Below are 23617 nucleotides of genomic sequence, written 5' to 3'. Positions count from 1 at the left end.
CAGGCATGGAATAGCAAGAAATGCTTTCACTGCATTGTGGCATTTGGCGATTTACCGATTAGTTTGGGCGGGTTTGTACGCTTGACCAGAATATGTGAACTTGGCATGCCGTCGACTGAGTTGGGAGTGCGAATGCGGCACATGAAGAGTTAAGCTTTGACCCCATGGCCAAAATCTTTTCAGCTGATATATTTTGCAGTAATGCCTACCCAATTTTATGCATGCATACCAAATTTCATAAAGTGCATGCATAGAATAACAGCTTTAATTCAACCAAAACATAAAAATTTTACTACTTACATCATGCTTTCAAACATTGTATCCAAAAGAAAAAAAAAATGCCACTGTCAGGCCATACTTGCATGTGTATGCATAAGTTCCATGAAGCTATATTTAGCCAATTTTGATATGTACATGTATATGAGGAAACGGTGAATTTAAACAAAATTGTGACCCTTTAACTTTGAACTGTGACCAGCATACCCATACCCACATCTTTTCCTACAAAACCTTTATCTGGTTAAGAATGCATACATTAAAAATGAATAAACATACATTTTGGCACTATGTAGGTATTGACAAATTATTATTGAAGCTTTACAACTTTGACCCCTTTGCATTTGACTTTTCTCTCAGAGCATGTGCAACTAAACTTTGATACTTTGTTATTCATTATCTCAAGTTATCAAGTTTCATAGTATCTCATAGATACTTGTAATGTTTCCAAAGTTACACTGCTTGAAAACTTGGTCATGGACGGATTGATAGAATACTCAAGCCATAACACAGAGTGTCTCTTTGTTGCAAGGACACCCATGCAAGGACACACAAAAGAATGTCACATGAAATGATATTCGATTAGCCGAGCTCTTGCAGCAGCTCCACACGGTGCATGTTCAAGAGGCAGTTGCCAGTCATGATCTTCTTCCATGTGGAATTCAACATCAGGCTGGTGCAAGTCCTTGCTGATGTTGTGCAGAACAGCACATGCCACGATGACATCCCCAGCCCGTATGGGACTCATTTGCAGGCCTTGACCGATGAGGCACCTAAATTTATTCTTGAGCTGCCCGTTTACCTGTTCAACAGTTGCGCGAGTGCGGCTGTGTGATCTGAAAAGAGCAATTTAGAAATACATCGGTTTAGTCATGATTAGTACAACATTCTGAACACACAAAAAAGAACTTCAAACCTCTACGGTTGAAAGATAGGGATAATCTGGCTTGAAAGTAGGGAAAAAAAGGAACAGCTGTCAAATGAGTGTGTATAGAAATCATTCAGAAATGTAAGATTTCCATATTCAAACAATTGCTGGGAATTGTGAACTTAAAGAATCTTTAGTCCAGATTCAGAATGAAATTCTTCTGTCGAGGTGTTTTGCATTGCGACTGATTGACAAATTACCCTACGTCGATATGAACAAGCACTGCATTGATCAGTATTTCAGTAGTAGCCCTGATAAAAAAATCATGGACAGACATACTCAAGTAGGATTCAAACCTATGACCTCCTGATCGAAGGACGGGTGTCATCTCCACTACATCACCGAACTTTAGCCCGACAGCAAGTGTTGGTTCTAATCCTTATTTATAGCGTGCAGCGGGTACCGTGTAATTATTCAAATTCATGACATTCTTCTGTCGAGGAGTTCTTCATTGCAACTGATTGTCAAATTGCCCTATATCGACGTCGATGTAGGGCAATTTTTCAATCAGTTGCAATGAAATTAAGAATGGTTTGGAGTTCTGCATCAGATCAAATAAGAGTAGACATGATGTCAACTGCAAGTGGCTCTTTAATATCAGCTGTCAAAGAATTATGTGATTAACGGTACACTGAATATTGGTGGTAAGGTAACACTGGCACGGGGCGCTGTAACATCTACGTATTTGGGGTTGCTACTGCGGTTAATGGTAAGGGTATTAATCTGTTGTCATTTCCAACATTTTTCAGAATGGGATTCGCAATCAAATATTTCGCATTTTTAGTACTCTCACAATGCAAAGTGCATACTTAACCTTTCGTAGCCTGATCAGACACTGTAAGTACGCTGTGCGATACATACCTACCTACAGCGACTGGGCTGTGTATAGTAGTTAAACCTTTCGAAACCCTGAATTGTAAATTGCATGCTTGACATTTCAAAAATATATCGAAATAAAACTGAAAGTTAACAACAGTTGTAGGATTAGGAATTTAAACAAATAAAAATCAAAATTCACATCTTAGTGACATTTTCCGTAAAAATAAAAAAAAGTTTACCATTACCACTGACTGTACCAGTATGCTAGTACTAGCAGTAGCAGTAACTACCAAACAAAAATGAAAAGATGATTATCATAAATGAAGGAATGTGCCGACAACTGAAGGTAAAATTAAAAAAAAAAAAATGGAAAGAGTTCCTTGTTATCCCCACTCACATACACACTAGTTTGCCCAGAATAGGTAGATTACTAATACTATTTTTTCTTCTTTTTTTCTTTTTTTGCTGGTGGTATTAAACTAAATAGGTTATGTGAATTAAGTCTTCCAATAAATAGCATAATAGTCTAGATCTAGTTACGTTGATTGTTAGTGAAAGGAAATAGTAATTTGTTTATTTTGTGCAAGTTGAAGGGACAAAAGGAACTCTCCTTCCCCCCCCCCCCCAAAAAAAAGTATATATTATAGACCTATGTTTCTTCTGACAAACATTTTCTGCCGTGCCTTCTCATTTGCAGTGACTAAACATGTGATGTAGTATCAGATCACGTATCATCACTACGAATTTTGAATATCTTGAATTTGCCATGACACTCCATCGTCACACTGACTATCATTTTCCCCGCTTGCACGGGGCTGGGAGGTGCTTACGAACCGCTAATTCCACCAATTAGTGTACCAACATACCTGCTGCAACCTCACTCTAAAATTATCAATTTCGTCCTCAAAATAACTACCTTGTCAATATTCAAAGTCACCAATGTCTTCCGTGGATTCTCCCAGTAGTCCCTAGTCTAGCATGCAAGAGCCTCGTCGGTTGTATGGTTTTCTTGGCATTTTCCCCGTCGGCAATAGGCGCTGGCCTAGCCTAGGCTCTTTATTCACTTTTTTCTCTAGAAGTGGGGTCCCTAGAAGTCTCGTCTAACACCGAGATGCACGAATTTCACGCTTGCGCAACGCCCGCAATGTAAATTGTACTGCGAACATTGCACAAATTGAGTTGATCACATGATCGAAAATATGGGCAAAAAATGTCACATGACTGATAAGGTGATGGGTGATGCCAAACAGGTTCTAAAGCTATGTAGATTTTTTTGGGGTGATGCCTGGTTATACTATACTATTTTACTTTCTCGACGAGGCTGGAAAAAAAAAATTGGGTCATTCGCGTTCAAGTGGTTAATTCAATAATTTTTATACAGATTTATAAATATTGAAGAATAGATAAGAATGTCTGTGTCTCGCACACAAACAATATTGTATAATGTGACTGATGAACTTAAGTGCAACTTGTGACATTACACTGTATTAGAAAAGGTGTTATTCTAATGATGTTTTGTTTTCATTTTATTTCCAACATTAGTAATAGGCCAAGAATTTAAGACATGAAAAATATTGTAAATATATAAATTGGTGCGTTTATGATATAGCCTCTTCGCCACACTGATGAAATGTCATCTGTCGAATATATATATATATATATATATATATATATACATATTTTTGTAAATAAAAGCTTTCATAGCAATAGTACATGCACCTATACAATGCTCCTTTATTAAGTTTCATCAAAAGACAACTATTAAACCAAATTTTTGATTAAAAAAAAAGATATCACCTCAATTGTATATGTTTTTTTTTCCAAACCTTGCAGGCAGATCTAAGATTTGGATGTAAATTTTCCCCATTTTAAATTATACTCACTGGTTGTACGCCCTTTGTGCACGATTGTCTGGATTCAAGACGGGGGTCATAAGCCAGGGATGGAGGGCATAACCTGAATCCCCCAACAGAATTCCCTCAAGGGTTCCATTCGCAAATTTCTGTCCAATGATGCTGTTCTGTTGAGAAAATAAAGTTGGAATACAGTTATGCCCTGAATTCAATGAATTCATCATGATAGCATTGTTTCAACAATGCATATGTTTAGTGCTGTTTGGAATTAGAAAAAGAAAAAGAAAAAAGAAATCTTGTCAAAACTTTAAAACTAAAATGAATTTGTCATAATTCAAAAGGAAAATGTATATATTATCATATCGGCTCACAACACCTTAACATGTATTAGCAAGTCAAAAGGAATAAGCTTGCAGGTATACTGTAGAATTCATATCTATGTCGTCATACCGTACTTCAGGAAGTTTACTTTGAATTTATCATCAGTAAAGGATTTTAGGGCTACACTGATGTGCAAACACGTTTTCTGATAACAACTCATTGGTTATAAATTTATTGATATTTGTACAGTATATATCTTTGTATATATTTTTCTTCATGTATACAGTAATTGTAATTCTTTTCTTTCATGTAGATGATGCAATGCAAATAAGAAACTGTACATTATTATAATTCAATACTTCATTTGGATATTGAGTATGTAATCTATGTTATTGTTTGTGAAATTTGTAATGCATGTACGCCTATAGACATCAGGAATAAATACAAGATTTCAGCAAGAAAAAAAAATCACCTGCAGAATTCTGGAGTCATGTGTACTCCCTGGCCAGCGGGCCACGATGTTTGTAATCTTGAACTCTGCGTTGGAGATGATTTGTACATTTATTGAGTGACGTCCTTTGCGGTTCACATAAACGTATTCTTCTTCTCCAAGTGGGGCTCCGCTCAAGCACACATGGGTCCCGTCTACAACACCAACGACGTGTGGAAATTGGGCGATATTGTGAAACTTCACCTGCGTGTTCCTCACGTCCTCCTGAGTGCAGGGGAACTTTATGTACTGAAATCAAAAGAAACATTTGGAGAAAGTATGTTTCATTTACTCATTGGTAGTAAGTGTATCGTGACTTTTTCCATTACTGTCAAAGTAAGATTTGTATCAAATAAGGAATTACAGTACCCTAAGGTGTTTTTTTTTTCTTTTTCAAAAATGTACCGGTATTGAAAGCCATGATGAAGAAAGTTGCATACATAATATCAAAGTTTTACTCAAATATATTTCAGTTCGTCGACATGCGTAAATTAGTACTGGTAGATTGTCTGCCTAGGCCCTATGCTATCAAGACTCATTTCTAGTCCCGTTAGGGTTATATTTTAATATCAATACTTTTTTTTGGGGGGGGGGGGTGATTAGCCATTTTGTAAAGAGAGCGAGAAAAGAAATAATATTACAATGGAATTGAAACCATTTAGAATATATATATATATATATATATATATATATATATATATTCATCACGCTTTGGCCTGCATGCATTGCTTTATACCCACTTTTGAATGTGTGTGTGTGTACTTGCTTTTTTATATCAATGCACATCCCTATGACTTGAAAAAAGATAAACTTTTTACAAATCAAAACAGCCTGGGTCTATACAGTTACAGGAATATATCCAAATTTCACTTCACAATATAGATACTGGTAGCTAACACCAGAAAAAAAGATGTAACAATAAATCATGCAGTAAATGTCTGGGCCTCTTTATCACTATTTTTTTAGTTTGAAATAAATGTAATTGACAATACTTGTTAGTCGTAAAATCTTATAGTCATACTACTAGTAATTACATTTTTCTTACTACAGTATAATCTTAATTGCTATTGAGAACATGTGAACCGCCATCCTCATATTTTCTTTCTTTCTTTCTTTTTCCATTTCTTTCTTCTTTTTTTCCTCCACCTCATCCTTATCATTGTTAGTGGACCTAAACCCACCATACATTCTTTCTTCCTGATCCTCTCCTCTTTATTTCTATTAATAAGCTGTTTTTATTTCACAACACCACCGCTTAGGTTACTCAGTATTGAGATGCTCCATCCGCGCGATATACTAGAAGAATCTGTGTGACAGATTTGGGTCAGTGCAGGAGGTGGTAGACCGTGAAGGATGTATCCTGTAATATTCAATTACCTAGCTAGTACCTGTCAGGTCTAAAGTACACTGCGTTAATATCTCAGCAAGAATTTCAATGTTCGATCGGTACCGCGGACGCCTTGTATACGCCGTATGTACAACGCGTGCGTACTAAACTTTAGAACGTGTCGAAACTGAAATGGGGTTACTGTTGACTACAAAAGTTGGGCCAAAAGTTTGGAGTATTAGCCAATGGCAACTGAACTCCTATATTCCTGATCAACATTAGATGGACTATGAACCAGAGCAAGGTGAATTTCGATAAGTGCAACTACGACAGTGATTTCGAAACGCTGCCATTTCGAAAAGGAACATTCAGTGAGTTTGAGTCTACGGCGATTTGTAATAATAACACAATTATTAATTAATGGGACTAATGAGTGAGACGCACTATGCTCTCGTTTCGTAATGTTATGCTATTTGTGTGCTAGTAATAGTGGTATTGAGGAATTTCTCAAAAAATTCATTTAACCGAAATCAAAAGAATATATCTGAATTTAATAGTGTGGCAACCAGAAATGAATAGATGTCACATAAATGGTGAAGTTTCGCATGGAGCTGTTATTGTTTGCAATCGTCCATCTGCGATTCGCGTAGAACTGCAGCTGCTCTGTGTATGCACTTGACACTGCGGTGGTGGTTTCAGACGTGCAGACGATACTATGGCATCTAAAGCCCCCAATCAATCTACATTATTTCTATGTAATTACAGCCATAGCCTACCAACTAGGTCTTTCAATCTTCAGATTGCATGATTTTATCAACTGAGATGTGAAGAGTGCTATTTTGTGTGACTTTTAATTGCAAATGTTCTAAGTCAAGAATTAATTTTACTTCAGGCCCTTGGCCTTAATACAGCTGTAATTTGGGCTTAGCAATTGCCAGTGGCAGTGCACTGAACACTCTGAATCTTGAGTTCTTAGATAACATTGATAAATGATATCAACTTGATATGATTGAAACTCACCTCATTTCTCAGTTGACACAGGGCTTTTGTTACCCTCCTTACCACCCTGCTGCAGGTTGCTACACTGATGCCATGCATTGCTGCGCTATTATCTAGTACTGAACCTGTCGCGTAGAAGCGCAATGCAATGAATACTTGAAGGCTGGCAGGCACAGCGTGACTTCGGTTGGTACGGTGTTCCAGCTGGCCTGCCAGGTTGTCGATGATGTGCATGATACCCCCACGGTTGAAGCGATATTTTTTGAAGAGGTCTGTGTCGTCATAGCAGTCGAACGGATTAAGTCTGTCCCTAAACACCCTCTCCCTCCTCAGCCCCCTGTGCACCAACATCAAGTACGCCATCTTTAGCTTGCTTGTGTCGTCATAGTAATGGGAAGTTGTCGCTCCAGCATGTCCTTGGACAGATTTTGACGCTCATGCTGAGCAGCGTCAGAATTGTTGACGCTCCAGCGACATTTTGACGTCGATCGTGTGGCGTCAACTTTTTATGAAATGCCCTGCAGCGTCAAGTTTACAATTTGACGCTGCAGGGAGGAAGTTGACGCTGAATAGGGGACTTGACGCTGTCGCTCTACCTTTGTGAAACGGGGCCCTGGACTTTCAGCTATCACATGGGGTGATGTGAGGGACAAGCTCTCTATCAATTCATTCATCATGTCTTCTGTGGAAGTTGCTGTTAATGACAACATCGGAACATCACGTGGGACAATCGATCGAATTTCTGCAATTCTCCCATAGCAGCTTCTGAATGCCTTGAAATCCTTAGAATCTTTGCCCCTATGTAATCAAAACAAAACAAATGTACAAAGACATATTAAAAATACTTTGAAAAAAAAAGACTCAATGTTTATCATTTTAGATTAAAAAAACATTGAAGAATAACATGAACTGAGAGTTGGGATTACAGACATTAAAAAAAACAATGCTTTGGAACTGTTTTCTCCCATTTTTTTTTCCATAAAGCAGAAAAACGCTATGCTTTGGAACTAAATAATTGGATCGTGAAAAAGGAGGACTTTGTGGCACATACCCACCACACATTATAAACTAAGTGACCCCCCCCCCCCCCCCCACTCCTCTCATGAGTGCCACTCTGCAGCCACAGGTTAATGTGGAGAATAAATTTAATAGAATAAGAATGAGGCGCTCTGACTCTGTAGTACACGTGAATGTATTGCATGCACGCTCATCTCACGTAGCCTAACCATTTATAAGCCCTTTATAATAAGGGGGCTGGGACATATGGAAATATTTCCAGAGGTCTACTCACCATTTCACGGCACAATGACTCTCATCGACCACCAGAGCACACAGGTTCTCCTGCCAAATTGGAGATGAAAATAGCCGATGTCCTCGTGTGTGAAGAGCAGTTTCTGGCGACATAAATACCAAAGAAAACTCTCCATTTAGAACTTGATGTTCCGTAGAAGATCCAGGGGAAACGTCTCCCATATAAACCGCTGATATGCCTAGCCGATTTAGAGCTGAAACCTGGTCCTCCATCAATGAAATTAGGGGTGATATCACAGCTGCGATATTGACACTGACAGCTACAGCTACAGGTTGGTTGGTGCAGGTTCGCTCGTCAGTCTCCGCCAACAGTGCAGGCGTAAATTCCTCCACGGCTTCGCTGGAACGAATGAAGTCTTTGCATAATGGTATGGCTTGGTAAACAGCACTTTTACCAAAACCAGTGGGTAAATTGAGAAAAATGTCCCGACCAGCTAGCGCACTTCGAATAGCAGCCTCCTGTTGTGGCTTAAATGAAGGCAAATGAAGTCTCTCAGCTGCATTAATTAAACTTTTTGTAACTAGATCTATATCAGAAGATGTTGACGAGCCGGTAAACGCAGCCATGTTTAACGTTGATTGTGAGGCACCGAGAAACAATGTGTGACGTCATTAACCCCTTATCAATATTTATGAATAGGTGAGCGATCGTAATTATGATTGGTTAACTATTCTTATTCTACTTAATATTAACGAGGCTTGCCTTGGTGCCGTGTGTATTTTCTGCGTCAAATTTGTACGCAAATTTGTCGAAGAATATAAAGCAACAACAACGACAAAAGTACACATCCCTGAACGAGTGGATAAAACTCGCCGGCCAACAGGTTTGTGGGGTAAACGCGCTATACGGGGGCACGCAGAGCGAGTCGCCTTGTTTAAAGGCTAACAATGGATGTGCTATGGGGTCATCAGATTCTCCCAGATTGAGACCACAGCTCTGAGTTCATTCACATGACGCAATCCTTCGCTGCCTTGAAGAAAGACTAAGCGCATCGCGTTTACAACAGAACACCTGTGAACATACAGAAGACAGTGGCTTTATTTGTATAGCGGTTAGTTTCGATTCAGAAGTATAGAGATATAACAACGAGACCAAATTGGTTAAAGATTCATTTATTATGACTAAGCTACTCATTTGGAAATGCTATCATAGCTTGATAAGCATATCTATGCCCGACAAACAAAATGACACCAAAAAAGGTTTTGCCACCTCTGGTGGTACCAATATCTGGCCTGGCCCATGGACTATGTGTCCAGTTGACTTACTACCTCTAAGCGATTGTACAATGTTTATAACTTCATACGGGCTAATTTGCCGAAAATATAAAGAATTTGATGAGGGTTGAGGAAGAGTTTGAATAAAATTTATTTTGAAGCCAACTTCAAACCAAAATTAACAAAATAAGTATTGAAAATATCTGCGATTTTTTGTGGCTAACTAATATTTTGACCCTCATTCTTGATATAGTGGTGGTAACTGTCTTCTTATATAATAATTCATTAATAATCTGCCAAAGATAATTTTTATTATCCTTATTGTATTCGTTTTTATGCATATAATAATGTTCACGGCATTGCTGGATTAATAACGTTATTGCGATAACATTTATAAGTATTACAACTTTTTGGAGATGGCTGTTTAATTTATTTTTTAGAAAGACGATTTCTCTTTTGAATAGAAATCATGATACCTTTAGTTATCCAAGGATTCTTTATCCTCTCACGATATTTCACTCGAACAAAAGGAATATCATAATAATACAGAAAACTATGAATAAGATTATCATAGTACGTATTGGCGTCATTTTCTTGGTAAACATCTAACCAAAATTCTTGTGCTAGATCAAAATTCAATAAATCAGTGGTAACATTGGTTTCTTTTCTGCGCATTTGATTTTTAACTTGCCGGTAGTGAGGTAAAATGGGGACATTTTTTATTACTGCAAAAATGGGGAGATGATCAGATATTTTGGAACATAACATACCATTGAAAAAATTACCAGTCAGAACATCGGAAAATATGTTATCAATAAGAGTTTGCGTTTTATATATGTAATGCATGTTGGTTTAGTGATTTGGGGAGACATTGTATGTGACGACAAAATATTCAATACTCTATTTGCTGAATTTGTAACAGTAGAAGAAAAATCAATATTAAAATCACCCATTAAATAAACAAATTTATTATCACGTGAGATGATTTCAAAAGCATTATCACTTCAAAGTGGGTATACACATCTAAAGATTATTAATTTCATCCTAGTTTTCTATTCAAACTCCTGGAACTTATATGCATCAAACTGAAACATTTAGAAATCATGTCAATGTTAGACTTTTTTACAAACTCATTTACTGTATACTAATCACTTTCATGCATTACTATTTAAATTGTGGTCACTTTTAAAAATTCATGATTATTCATTAAAAACTATACAAACTGATTCAGCTGACAGGCCCAAGGCAGTGTGTGCGTTAGTGAAGGTACACGAAACCTCTGACGGTTTAAGTGCGGGGATGAGCTGGTGAGTGCATCGGTGCATAGATCGCGATACCTGCATTGAAAAAGACAAGGGAGATTGCATGGGAGAGTCTAGTCGATATGATATACTTAAGAGCGAAAAAAATGAGATGATATTACCATGCTGAAGTGTGTTTGGGAGAGGGCTCCCGCCAGATACGAAAAATACTGCAAAGGGGAAAAATAATCCTTCTAATAATAGTACGCAAATTTTGACCGCAAGAGAGAATGTGTAAGGGGATCTAAATAAATCTACCTTTCAATTACGGATGGAACATTTCAGAACGATTTCTTTATGGTGATATTGCAAGCAAGTATAGGCTCTGTATGAACTGGCGCAAGAAGGGTTCTCAAGGTCTTACCAGAACTATGTTTTACCTTTAATGATGTACTGATTGATTAGATAGATGGAAACAAGTGAGAGTCTAGATAGCGTTATCAATCGCCAACTCTATAAACCTCCACATACGGGCCTGACGCATGAGGTACCAATCTTTAATAGTTTAAAGGCGCGTGGTCTTTTTATGTCTGTCGGTTCGTCATAATTATATATCTTCCCGTGGCGTTTACACAATCGTTGTAAAGGATTATGAAATACGAATAAGACTTAGAGAGAACGCAGGGAGAAAATGAAAGACATATGAAACATTGGTTAGTTTTTCCAATTTTATGGTCTCCCTACCGTGAACTGTCTTTGGCCCAGGGATTCACCGTGTCGCTGCCTGAAACGGTAGGTGACGCGAGTTCTGATCCCAGGCCAACGTATTCTTGTTCATCTGGTGTTCATGATACCGATCGAGAACAAGACCCTATTTGCAAAAAACAATGTAAAGAAATTGTATTAATAATCTCTCTGTAAGAAACTAGCGTTTTTCAAATGAATGGTATGTATAATCGTTATTGCTCTCGCCTTTGTCACCTTCACCATTTATAGAACTAGGCACAAAATATCACTGTATGTAACAATATTTTCACAGTAGGCCAACGTCTGCTTCTTATGGAGCCATATGGAAATCGATCGTCATGTCAGTGTGAACAGCAGCTGCTGAGTAAAGATTGAATTGAATTGAATTGAATTGAATTGAACTTAACTGAATTGAAATGAAATGAATTGAATTGAATTGAACCGAGTTAGATTGGTTTGGATTGGATTGAATTGAGTTGAATTGAATTGAATTGAATTGAATTTAATTGATTGAATTGACTATGATTAAACCGTAACTTCTTCGGTTCGAGTACAGAAGCATTATGTTTGTAGTAGCTTTGAGCTTCGAAATAACTATAAAAGAACTTCAATCTGACGCTGCTTGGTCTATAATTAAGCATGTGGAGAATTTAAATTTTAAATACGTATACATGCACGCATAAATAAACGTGGACAGGAATTAAGTTAAAAAATCATGAGAAAAAATAATGAATTCATTCGTGTTCGCTCTGGAGTTGAAGCACTGTGTGATTGAATAAGTGAATCTATGCTTGACCAACTTTACTGTGTGATCTCGAAGAGTAAACAACTTTTACTTTTTATAAAGGGGAGCCTATTAGACTCTCCCACAGTTACAGTTCATCAAACTAGGGAGCTTTAGATTTTAGACGCGCGGACGTTCAAAGGGAAAAAAAATGTTCTGAGCGTGCGCAGAAGCGCGGGTCAAGTTGACGCACGCTTCTGCGCACGCTCAGAACATGTTCTTTTTTTCCCCTCTGAACGTCCGCGCGTCTAAAATCTAAAGCTCCCTATCAAGTAGGATGTTTTGTGATACAACAGACTTACACATATATATGCATCTAATGTGATATCTTGAACATTTTTGAAATCACCTCTCCCAAAGGTAAACAGGACCTTAAAGAGATATACAAAGTCATCTGTTGACCATACATCGTATATAGGCATACATTCCGTCATTGTTTGCTTTGGAGACGTTTATTGCTTTTTTTTTTTGTAAATGCTTGAAGCGACTTTCTCCTAAATTGAATGCTTGCTAGTCCCCTCAAAAAAGGCAAACACAAAACCAAAACTTATAACACAAAACCAAAACAAAACAAACAAAAGACAGTTATGGTGCAGGCAAAGGAATAAACATAACTAAATTTCGCTTAATTATTCATGTACAACGAACATAACCATTCTTAATTCATTAAGTTTGGAATTGGAAAAGTTAAGTTATCCTTTGATAGCTATCGATCAATTAATGAAAACATATCGGAACCACTTAAAAGGAGACATCTTAAAGTTTAAGGATTGCATGTATTGTATGCATTGTATATGAAACCTGTCTAAAGTCCCATTTTACAGAGCCTTCCGAACTAGAATTACAGCGACAACGTGCGGACAATCTTTTTTTCCCCTTTTCTTATTTTTCTTTTCTTTTCCGCTGCCTGTTAAAGCGGTCCACGCTTCGTGCAGTGCTGCACGAAGCCAGCTTTTGTGTTTTGATAAGCGTTTGGCATATGGAGCTGAGCTGCAATAGAGCCAACGGTTGTCATGGAAATCTAGCCGATAAAGATTTTCGGAGTGAGTAGCTATATAACTAGCTGATTGTCACGTAACATGTTGGTAATCTGGGAAGCTGCACAACTATTAAAAAAAGGCAAGCCAGCCTTACATCATCACTCAGTGGTTAAAGTTCAGTCGAACACACCCACTGATTTCTGAATGCATCCTGCTAGAATTCGGACCTTTTGGAACAAAACTCATGTTCACCTCGTGATTTCTCCACTTTTCACACACACACACACACACACACACACACACACACAAATTATTGCTTTCAAAAGTTTACTGTGTGAAACTACTAATGATGATGCATTTTTGCAAATAAGAAAGAAGTAAAATGTGATGGAAAATGGATTCAGCACCTTTTGGAAAAACAAATAAGTATAATTATGTGATATTCTACATTATTTTTAATAGCGAGAGAGATACATAATTTGATGTATCAAAATCACTCTGCAAAGGGCATGGAGCCAGAAAATTCGTGCGTCAAATAAAATGTTGTTGATAGGATAATACACTTCTTCTAGGTTCATATATATATATATATATATATGTGACCCTGCACCACAAAATAAACAAAAAGTCGGCAGATATGAATTTTTAGTTAAAGCCATATTCTGAAAGAGCAGACCTTAAGATTTAAAATGATGTATAGCTCAAATCAAATGGACTCTCCTAACCTATCTAAATACTGGAGAGAAAGCACAAACTCAGGAAAGTGTGTCACAAATGTACACACTAGTAATTATGTAAATTTATGATGTACTGTATGCATGGTTGTTTTAATGTGTATGTACACAGGTTGACCAGATTAATGGAGAACATTCTATGTGGTATACATATAGCACATACAAGCTGACCAGATCAGTGGAGAATTTTCTAGGTGGTATACAATGTAGCTATACAGTACATGCATGTAACAGGAAATACATTATAGCTCACTCAATCTGGAATGATTTCACCCATTCCAGAATGTTCTAGGAGGGGTTGAATGTGGATGTGGCTGAGTTTTGCAAGACTTGTCACACATGTCAGGTGGCTGGTAAACCACAGCATTCAGTGAAGCCGGCGCCATTGATTCCGATACCTGCGTTTGAAGAACCATTCTAGTCGGGTTCTAGACTGTGTTGGACCTTTGCCTAGGACTAGGTCGGGTCATAAGTACCTCTTGACAATCATGGATATGTCTACACGGTTTCCAGAGGCTATCCCATTGAGAAATATCACTGCTAATACTGTGGTAGATGCTCTAATGCAGTTTTTCACTAGGTATGGGTTGCCCAAGGAAGTGCAGTCTGACCAAGGGTCAAATTTTATGTCAGGCATGTTTCAAGAGGTGATGTATCGTTTGGGTGTGAAGCAGCTGAAGTCGTCAGCTTATCATCCCCAATCCCAAGGTACATTGGAGCGCTACCACCAGACCCTAAAGACGATGATTAGGGCATTCTGTGAGGAGTATCCCGAGGATTGGGATAAGGGCATCCCTTTCCTGCTGTTTGCAACGAGAGACTCCCCAAATGAGTCGACGGGTTTCAGCCCATTTGAGTTGGTGTACGGTCATGAAGTTAGGGGCCCACTGAAGCTCATCAAAGAGAAATTCATGACTGAGGATGATGAGGTCCACCTACTTGACTATGTGTCAAAGTTTCGTGAAAGGCTTCCAAAGGCTTGTGAGGTAGCTAGGGAACACTTGAAAGTGTCACAAGACTCTATGAAGAGAAAGGCAGACAAAAATGCCAAAGCACGAACTTTCTACCCAGGTGACAAAGTTCTTGTACTGCTGCCCATACAAGGTGAACCACTGAAAGCCAAGTCCAGTGGCCCATACTGTGTCAAAAATAAACTCAATGATGTGAACTATGTGATCAGTACGCCAGACAGACGAAAAGATCAGAGGGTGTGTCACATAAACATGCTGAAAGAGTACTATGAGAGAAAGGCTAGTCAGCCGGTAGGCGTAGCTCAGGTGGTAGAAGAAGAAGTAGAGGGAGAAGCTCAAGATGAGAAGTAGAGGGAGAAGCTCAAGATGAGCATGGAAGTGAGCCCTCCAGTGCCAGGTTGTCTAACTCAGAGATGTTAGGGAAAGTAGATGAGGCACTGAACTACCTACCTGAAAATCAGAGGAAAGATGTGACTAGTCTGTTACATGAGTACAAAGAATTGTATAAAGACAAACCAGGTTGCACCCCTCTGGCTGTACATGATGTTCATGTAGGAGATGCTGACCCTATCAAGCAAAACCCTTACAGACTAAACCCAAGCAAACTGCAAAAAGTAAGGGAAGAGGTTCAATACATGCTAGACAATGACATAATAGAACCTAGTAAAAGCAGTTGGAGCTCCCCAATCGTCATGGTGCCCAAACCGGATGGGTCTCAAAGATTCTGTATAGATTACCGAAAGGTGAATGCCGTGACGAAAACAGATTCTTTCCCCATTCCCAGACTTGAAGACTGCATTGACAGTGTCGGCAATTCTGCATATGTCAGTAAAATAGACCTTCTAAAAGGATACTGGCAGGTGCCCTTGACCGACAAAGCCAGAGAGATTTCTGCCTTTGCTACACCAGATGGCTTGTTCCAATGCGAAGTAATGCCATTCGGCATGAAAAATGCTCCGGCCACCTTCCAACGGCTGACAAACCAAATCATTGCCGGACTTGACAACTGTGCAGTATACATTGATGACATCCTAGTGTATAGTGACACATGGGAGGAGCACATTACACACTTGCGGCAACTTTTTGATTGACTCAAGGCGGCCGGATTGGTGATTAATCTGGCAAAGAGTGAATTTGCAAAGGCCAAAGTGGTGTATCTCGGGCATGTAGTCGGTCAGGGACAAGAATTGCCAAGAGAAGCCAAGGTAGAGGCTATACTAGGCTTTCCCATCCCCCAATCCAAGAAGGAGTTGCTCAGATTTCTGGGCATGGCTGGTTTCTACAGGAAATTTCATCACTGTAGTCACCTCTCTAACAAACCTGCTGAAGGGCAAGGCAAAAAGTACACCTGGACTGATGAGTGTCAAAGAGCCTTTGAGAAACTAAAGGCAGTCCTTGCTAATGAGCCTGTTTTGGCAGCTCCTGACTTCTCAAAGCCATTCAAGGTGGCGATAGATGCTAGCGATGTAGGAGTGGGAGCGGTTTTGCTCCAAGAAGATGAAGAAGGCACTGAACGACCAGTTAGCTACTTCTCCAAAAAATTGAACGCACACCAGAAGAAGTACTCCACTATTGAGGAGGCTCTCAGTCTCATCCTTGCCCTCCAGCAATACGAAGTGTACTTGACAAATAGCAAAGGGGAGATCACGGTCTATACTGACCACAACCCCTTGGTCTTTTTAGACCGGTTCAAAATGAAGAACAACAGGTTGTTCAGATGGAGCATGATGACGCAGCCATATGCACTCAAAATCAAACATGTGGCAGGCAAAAAACAATGTAATTGCCGACGCTCTGTCAAGAGTGTAACATGAAGAGAGTATGGAAGGTGAAAAGTTTTCACCGCATATCATTTACAGTGTATGTGTTTAGCATATTCATTAGTGTGTGCAAAACAGTTTGGCATGATTGTATAAGCTCCGAGAATCCAAGTAATATCATTGTAATTGGTATCCATGAAAAGAGAACATGGAATTAATGCAGCTTTCCAAAAGGCATGTGATAAGTATGTGATTATTGTAGCTTGACTTGGATTTTACCTCACATTCATTGTAAATAATAATGAGAAATTGTGAAGTTAAAAGAAACCCTTGCTACGGCAAGGCTTTCTTTTTCCCATGGGGGATAGTGTCACATTAATGTACACACTAGTAATTATATACATGTACGATGTACTGTATGCATGGTTGTTTTAATGTGTATGTACACAGGTTGACCAGATTAATGGAGAACATTCTATGTGGTATACATATAGTACATACAGGCTGACCAGATCAGTGGAGAATTTTCTAGGTGGTATACAATGTAGCTATACAGTACATGCATGTAACAGGAAATACATTATAGCTCACTCAATCTAGAATGATTTCACCCATTCCAGAATGTTCTAGGAAGTGCTCACACGTTTGGCTGAGTGAGGCACTGTCCCTGTAGCCCAATGTGATTGGTAGTTAATTTTGGCAATGATGTTTATGCAGTGAGTCATCCAGGATTCCTGGAACTTGGACTTGCCAGTTTGTTCAGGTGTGTGGCCCCAGGTTGGAGAGAGTTACAGAATGTGCTAGAAGGGGGTGAATGGATAGTATATAAGCCAGAGAAATTCTGCAGTAGGCAGAGTACCCAACACCTCTGCTCTGAGAGTTACGTCACTTCTGGCTCTGAAGCGACTTGTTATAGTCAGTCCTGTGTTACCTGCTGACCTGTTATGTTTGTGGAGATAAGGCCTGGGAGACATTTTTTGCCTGCAGATAATTAATTTGCCTACATTGGAGATAGACTCCATTTTTGTGTCAATGGACATTGCTACGGAAAAGCTGTGACGGGCTGGATTCCTAGCTGAGCATCATTGAGCGAATCATCATTCATCGCATCGACTGGACGTGGTCGTCATAACGTTGGATTCTGCACATTTTGCTGTGAACATTATACCGTGGATCTATAATGTGGACATACACCCTGGATTTATAACGCGGACTATTGTAACCTGTGCCTCTGGATTTACGTCGAAGGAATCATTCATCGGTGCATCGCGGATCATTCATCTGTGCATCGAACATCGTATCTGGACACTACCAGGGAACTGTAGCAACTGTGAGATTTAAGATTTGGATGCATGAAAGTGATTCAATTACCGATTTGTAACTGTTTCTATTGATCATTGTTGTACTGATGTGAAAACCGATTACCAGTCTGTACCCACAATATCACTGTTAATAAACCGCCTGAACATCAGTTGATGGTTTCTTTTGTGCGATCATTCTCAGTGTGATTTTGGTCGTAACAAGTGTGAAATGAGAAAAGAGGCTCTGAAGTATACAGTGTCTATTCAAGCGCTTAATCTTTACCTAACCGCGCTGGCTGTGCGATGAATGGGACAAAAACAGGAAGTAGTCCACCGGAAAACAACAATGAAGAGATAATCGTATTTAACTGAACTTAATCATGCCTTATTAGCACATTGTGTTTATAATTCATAATAACTTTCAAAGCAGTAGCATTACTTTTTCAAAAGTTATTAGAGTTGAAAGTGAAGAGTGTGTACAAGGTTTTTCAGAAATGAAAAGGGGACTCTAAAGACACACCTAATCACACTATTTTACGAAAAATGTTCGAGAGAAACTGCTAAAAAACACACTTTCCTGCCCGTTTTATGATCCCAAATTTTAGCATAATGTAAAAGAAGACGTGCTCTCTCAGAAAATATGAAAAAGTCAAGATGGGCTAGGTTGACCCATTTCACTTATTTTCAGTCCTCACGCAAAATCAGTGTATGCAACTTTTTGTTCGTTTTGTCATGCACGGTCACATATATATATATAATATATATATATAATAAATACATACATATATTATATATAAGATGTAAGTGTTGTTAAGTAGCCAAGTGCATGTATCTTTTGTATCTTTGGTTTGCTTGCTTGAGTGCACCTGAGCTGTATGTCTTACATTGTATACTTTAACAAGAAACTGTTACGAAGGTGATTTAGTTGCTGACGAGACTTCGGCCGAAGCAGACTGTCCGGCTAAGTTGCTAATAAAGCAACGCCTTCTATTCTACTATCGTTATTGTATACAATAGTGAGAGAAGAGATCGAGAGAGAGAGAGAGAGAGAGAGAGAGAGAGAGAGAGATAGTTGGATAATGTCATGTAATCTGCGTTACGATGTACGATGCCATCAAGAATGAGTGCAATGAAATACGCGGAATTAGAACAGTATTGATTTTCTTTTCCCCAATCTATGTCAATGTGTACAAAAAAGACCATGAGATTATACATTAACATCGAATTTATGTGCTACCATATACATGTACTCTTATTTATTTTTCTCCCAATAGTTTTTACACAGAAACATAAAAAAGGAAATGACGATATTTGTTGATAACGTTATATATTCATCATATCGAGAGTGCTTGTCTGTTTTACGTCAGCAATTTTAGTGAATCAACTTTTAACGACAACTCGCGTAGCTACCAATATCTAATATACCTCACGGAATCGACATTTCACTACCAAAGTAACATATTAAACCAGTGGTAACTCGGAATTTATGAATATTCCATGACACGAACCGCCATTTCAGTTTTAAAGGAGATATTATTGACCCAGATCTCGACAGAAAACCACACGATAAAAAGATCACTAAACTAAAATCTCTCTCTCTCTCTCTTTCTCTCACTTTATGTTATCGTTCATTTGAGTTGTATTTGCCATCCATTCGAATAAGAATTCTGAATTTACCAATATTCTCTCCTGTGTAACGTGTACACTGGTCGCCAAATATGGGATTAAGTATTAACTATTCATAAACTCCATCAAAGACGAAGATTCACCTTCGTTCTACGCCCCAGCCATTCTGTCCACCGAATTTAATAATTCTACTGTAATACCATTCGTCAAATTTACACAGAAGTGGTGAACTTGGAACCATAAGTTCTTTAAACAGAAAATTAGTATCACAAAACTTGGGAAATTTTTTACTCCTTCGAATTCAATCTGGCCGTCGTGGACGCGTACTCTTTGTAGTATGAAGGAAGGGATCCTAGCTATCATCATGTTATTTGGTCTTCCGGGTGAGTTCCCTCTTATTTCTTCAACAGAAACAAAAGCCTAGTATGTCGCTGCACAGATTTGGATGCAGGCAGCTGTGTCAACCTGTGATTTTTACCTAGCTGCCAACAAACCGTGTTTAGAATACTGAATTCTTGAAGACAAGTAAATTTGTCCCGATGCTAATATATTATTTGTCCATACGTTACATCCATGGAGAAGAATTCAAAGGTATTATGAAAAGAAAAAAAGTTTCTGATCAGACGAATTTAAGGACCGTTTATCAGCAAAACAATCACATAATAATCGTACAGTATGTTCCCTCCCCGTGAAAACAAAAAACAACAGCAACAACAACAACAATCGGAATTCATTGATAACATTGATGATTTTCAATATGATTAAACTGTCTGAATGTTATCTAAGAGTCTAAAGAAACTCCATTTACTTTGATTATTAAAGTGGTCACAGAAATAATGTAGATCATTGTAAAATATGACGTGGGTCTGTTTCTACAAGCATGTCCAAGTCAAGTAGGCCTACTAGGATACTTTTGAAACTGCACATTAATATGTGAACACAAGGGACAGAATTTGGAGTGAAAGGATTTCTAACATGCTCTACTAAGATCCTCATTTCGCTTTGACCACTGAAGCAAGTCGAATGCGGTTTTCTGTAAGATGTGGATGAAGTAATAGTTTCATACCCTAAAACTGTATTTGGATTGTTTGACTGTTTTTAAAGTTATCGTTGCAGAGAGTCCAGTAAGTTTTATATATTTTTTTTTTGAGGGGGGGGGGGGACGGGTCGACATACGGTATTTTTGTAAGTTTCATCGTTCAACGAAACACAGGAAGTCCTTAAACCTAGATGTTAGTTAATCGGAAAATGAAGTGGCATTCGTTAATTCAAACATTTTTGGTGTTATTGCAAAAGGTCGTTACTCAGTAAATTAAAAAGGGTTCTTTATAGCCTGAGAGGTGGGGGTTGAACTTTGTTTTGCTGTCTGACAAAGGATTTTTGGTGGATTTACCCTATTTCGGGGATGCTGATTCTAAATCTTAATGATGATACCCTTAAATCTTTAAGGGTTCTGAAAATTCAAAATGTCCGGCAAAACCTTCGCCCCCCCCCCTAAAAAAAAGCAGAAATTTTCATGTACATGCATCTTTATCGTTAATAATTGAAAACAATCGATGGTTTTACTCTATTTCGAGGGTGCTGAATCTGAATGACGGACATCTTGCGTCCTTGAGGGTTTTGAGATATTCAAGATGGCCCCCATCAAAAGTCCTTGTAAATGTTAAAAAAACCATAGAACATTTGATAATTTTATCCTATTTTGAGAGCGCTGAAACCGATTTTGGCTGATGCCAACTTCCGTATTCTATAGGGTTTTGAGTTATTCAACATGTTCAAGATTACTGTCGAAATTGCTGCCTAAAATTGAACTTGTAATATGAATATTTCTTCATAATTGATGAAAAATGTTGAAATGAAGTAAGGTCTTACTATATTTCGAGGGTTTTAAGGCCGAATCTGGTTACTCTTGCATCTTTTAAAGTGTAGAGTGACATAATTATTAAAAAAAAAAGATGTCCTATATAAATGGAAATTCCGTTAAATTTCATATTATAATGATGAAATATTGTTCTCTATGTGAATCAGGAGATAAATCCCAGGGTGAAAGGCAATAATTCATATTTCTAAATGCATAAAAGTCAGTGATGCCAATTTGTCAAATCAGCCAAAAATCAATGATATCCGAAATGACCGCAATGTGGCATTTTATACGCCTACTAAAAACTTTGATATTAACATTATAATGAAAGTTATGAATCAAGATACCTTTTATAGTTTATGTTGCCAGATAGAAATTTTGGCTTTCTGTGGCAAAACACAGATTGGAAAGGTGGGAAATTATTCCATTTCGGTTGGATTAAATATGATTTCTAAAGCATTCTGCGTAATTATGACATGTATGACATTGGTATTTGTTACTATTCAATTTATATGAGAGAGAAAAAGAGACGAAAACCTGAAAATTGTGTAGGCATGAAATAATTATTCTAATGTCTTCATGGTGCCAGAGAGGCATAATTGCTCTAAAGTTTTTACTGGCTTAGAGGATGACTGTGAGCAAACATGGCGGACTAATGTGCATAAGGAGGAACCTCACGTGTGAAAAATCTTTTATAGAGCTCTTAAGGGAATATCCAAGAAATCACAAGAATCGTGATGACATAAATTAATAACACATTAACGACAATGCATCTTACATGGTATTCCTCAAGGTTATATCCTGTGACAATAGGGAGCTTTAGATTTCGACGCGCGGACGTTTGAGATGACGAGTGCGCTGGCCGTTCTCCTCTCCCCTGCGTCGCGTTGAAAAGTAGCTTACGCTGAGACGCAACGTATAAGAAATAAAAATGGCGCCCCCATATGATCAGTGCATGAAGCAGCTCTCTACGTTGCAAACTGTGCGGACGTAAAAATAGCCCGGTACGCGTAGTGAAAAACTCAGGCGACGCAAGCTATGATCGACTTGACGCACGCTTCTGCGCACGCTCAGAACATGTTTTTTTTTTTTTTTTTTCCCTCTGAACGTCCGCGCGTCTAAAATCTAAAGCTCCCTAATATTATTGTAATCAACTGATGTGAGAAAAGTAGATAATGTTTGACATCTTGATATTCACCTGTATGCTGAGGATACAGTTTATACTTTACATCTACATACCTTTCAAATGGTTTAACAGACAGATTTAAACAGGATTTTTACCTGGTTGTGTAACAATAGTTTCAATTTTAATCTAAAAAAAAAGTTTGCATATTACTTGCAATCGAAATGCTGCTGAATAGACACAATTCCTTAAATTTGAATAATATTCAAATAAACACAAGAAAACTTAATCATGTTAATCATAAAATGTACGTATCACAGTTCATGTGGAGTTGAACTGGAACATATACGTTAAAATATTTGTGAAAAAGCACGTAAAATCATTAGAATGAAATAAATGTAACATTGAAATAAGAGCAGGATTAGACACGAGAAATTGTGAATGAATACTGCCTACCGAATTCCCGTTTCCCTTTTGTGAACCGTGGGTTTTCTGTCGGATTTACATTGTTATACCTTGGATATCTGGCTAACCTACTGCTAGGTTCAGTGTGGATGAATAAGTGTATGGTGATGAAAAAGACTGGTGAGTTCCTCTAAATGGGCGTTAATCAATACGAGACAAGGAAATAGTTTGAGTAAAGCAAAAAAATGCAATGTTTCTAACAATTATGCTATAGTTAAAGACTCGTATTTTTGTCCTTAATCTCTATCAAATTTTGAATGGAACGACTGTGTATAGCCTCGCAGCAGTGCAATGAAATTCTAACGACCTGCGGCAAGAGAAAGGTAGCGGATGGACGTATCGTGCAGCTAGTGGCGAAAAACTCAGCAGCAGGGAATGCCCATATATTCGCGTTGCCTATTGTCAGCTCTAAGATCTGTATTTATCTACGACTGACGATAAGTCTGGTTCTGCTATGAGATACACTGTAATTAATACACTTCAAC

At 38.2% G+C, this 23617-nt stretch overlaps 1 protein-coding gene across 1 annotated transcript; it reads right to left on the bottom strand.

Moving 5' to 3' along the window:
- Nucleotides 1–838: 838 nt before the first annotated feature.
- LOC139715649 (putative nuclease HARBI1) lies at nucleotides 839–7376 on the bottom strand. The gene is made up of 4 exons (XM_071627210.1): nucleotides 7035–7376; nucleotides 4670–4936; nucleotides 3907–4043; nucleotides 839–1112 (listed from the first exon to the last, which is right to left on the bottom strand). The coding sequence occupies exons 1-4, from the start codon at nucleotides 7374–7376 to the stop codon at nucleotides 839–841; spliced, it is 1020 nt and encodes a 339-aa protein (XP_071483311.1).
- Between the last annotated feature and the right edge of the window lie 16241 nt (nucleotides 7377–23617).

The sequence above is a fragment of the Diadema antillarum genome, unplaced genomic scaffold (genome assembly GCF_040938485.1).
Source record: "Diadema antillarum isolate AM-2024a unplaced genomic scaffold, OU_Dant_1.0 scf00000006, whole genome shotgun sequence".
Classification (NCBI taxonomy): Eukaryota; Metazoa; Echinodermata; class Echinoidea; order Diadematoida; family Diadematidae; genus Diadema; species Diadema antillarum.
This window is presented reverse-complemented; position numbering and strand designations above follow the sequence as displayed.

Excerpts from the sequence above, each read along its gene's own strand:
- LOC139715649 (XM_071627210.1), bottom strand. The coding sequence starts at position 7,376 with ATGGCGTACTTGATGTTGGTGCACAGGGGGCTGAGGAGGGAGAGGGTG. Across the intron at positions 4,937-7,034 it reads TGTGTCAACTGAGAAATGAG|TACATAAAGTTCCCCTGCAC; the intron begins GTGAGTTTCAAT and ends TTTTGATTTCAG. Across the intron at positions 1,113-3,906 it reads GCACAAAGGGCGTACAACCA|ATCACACAGCCGCACTCGCG; the intron begins GTGAGTATAATT and ends TGCTCTTTTCAG.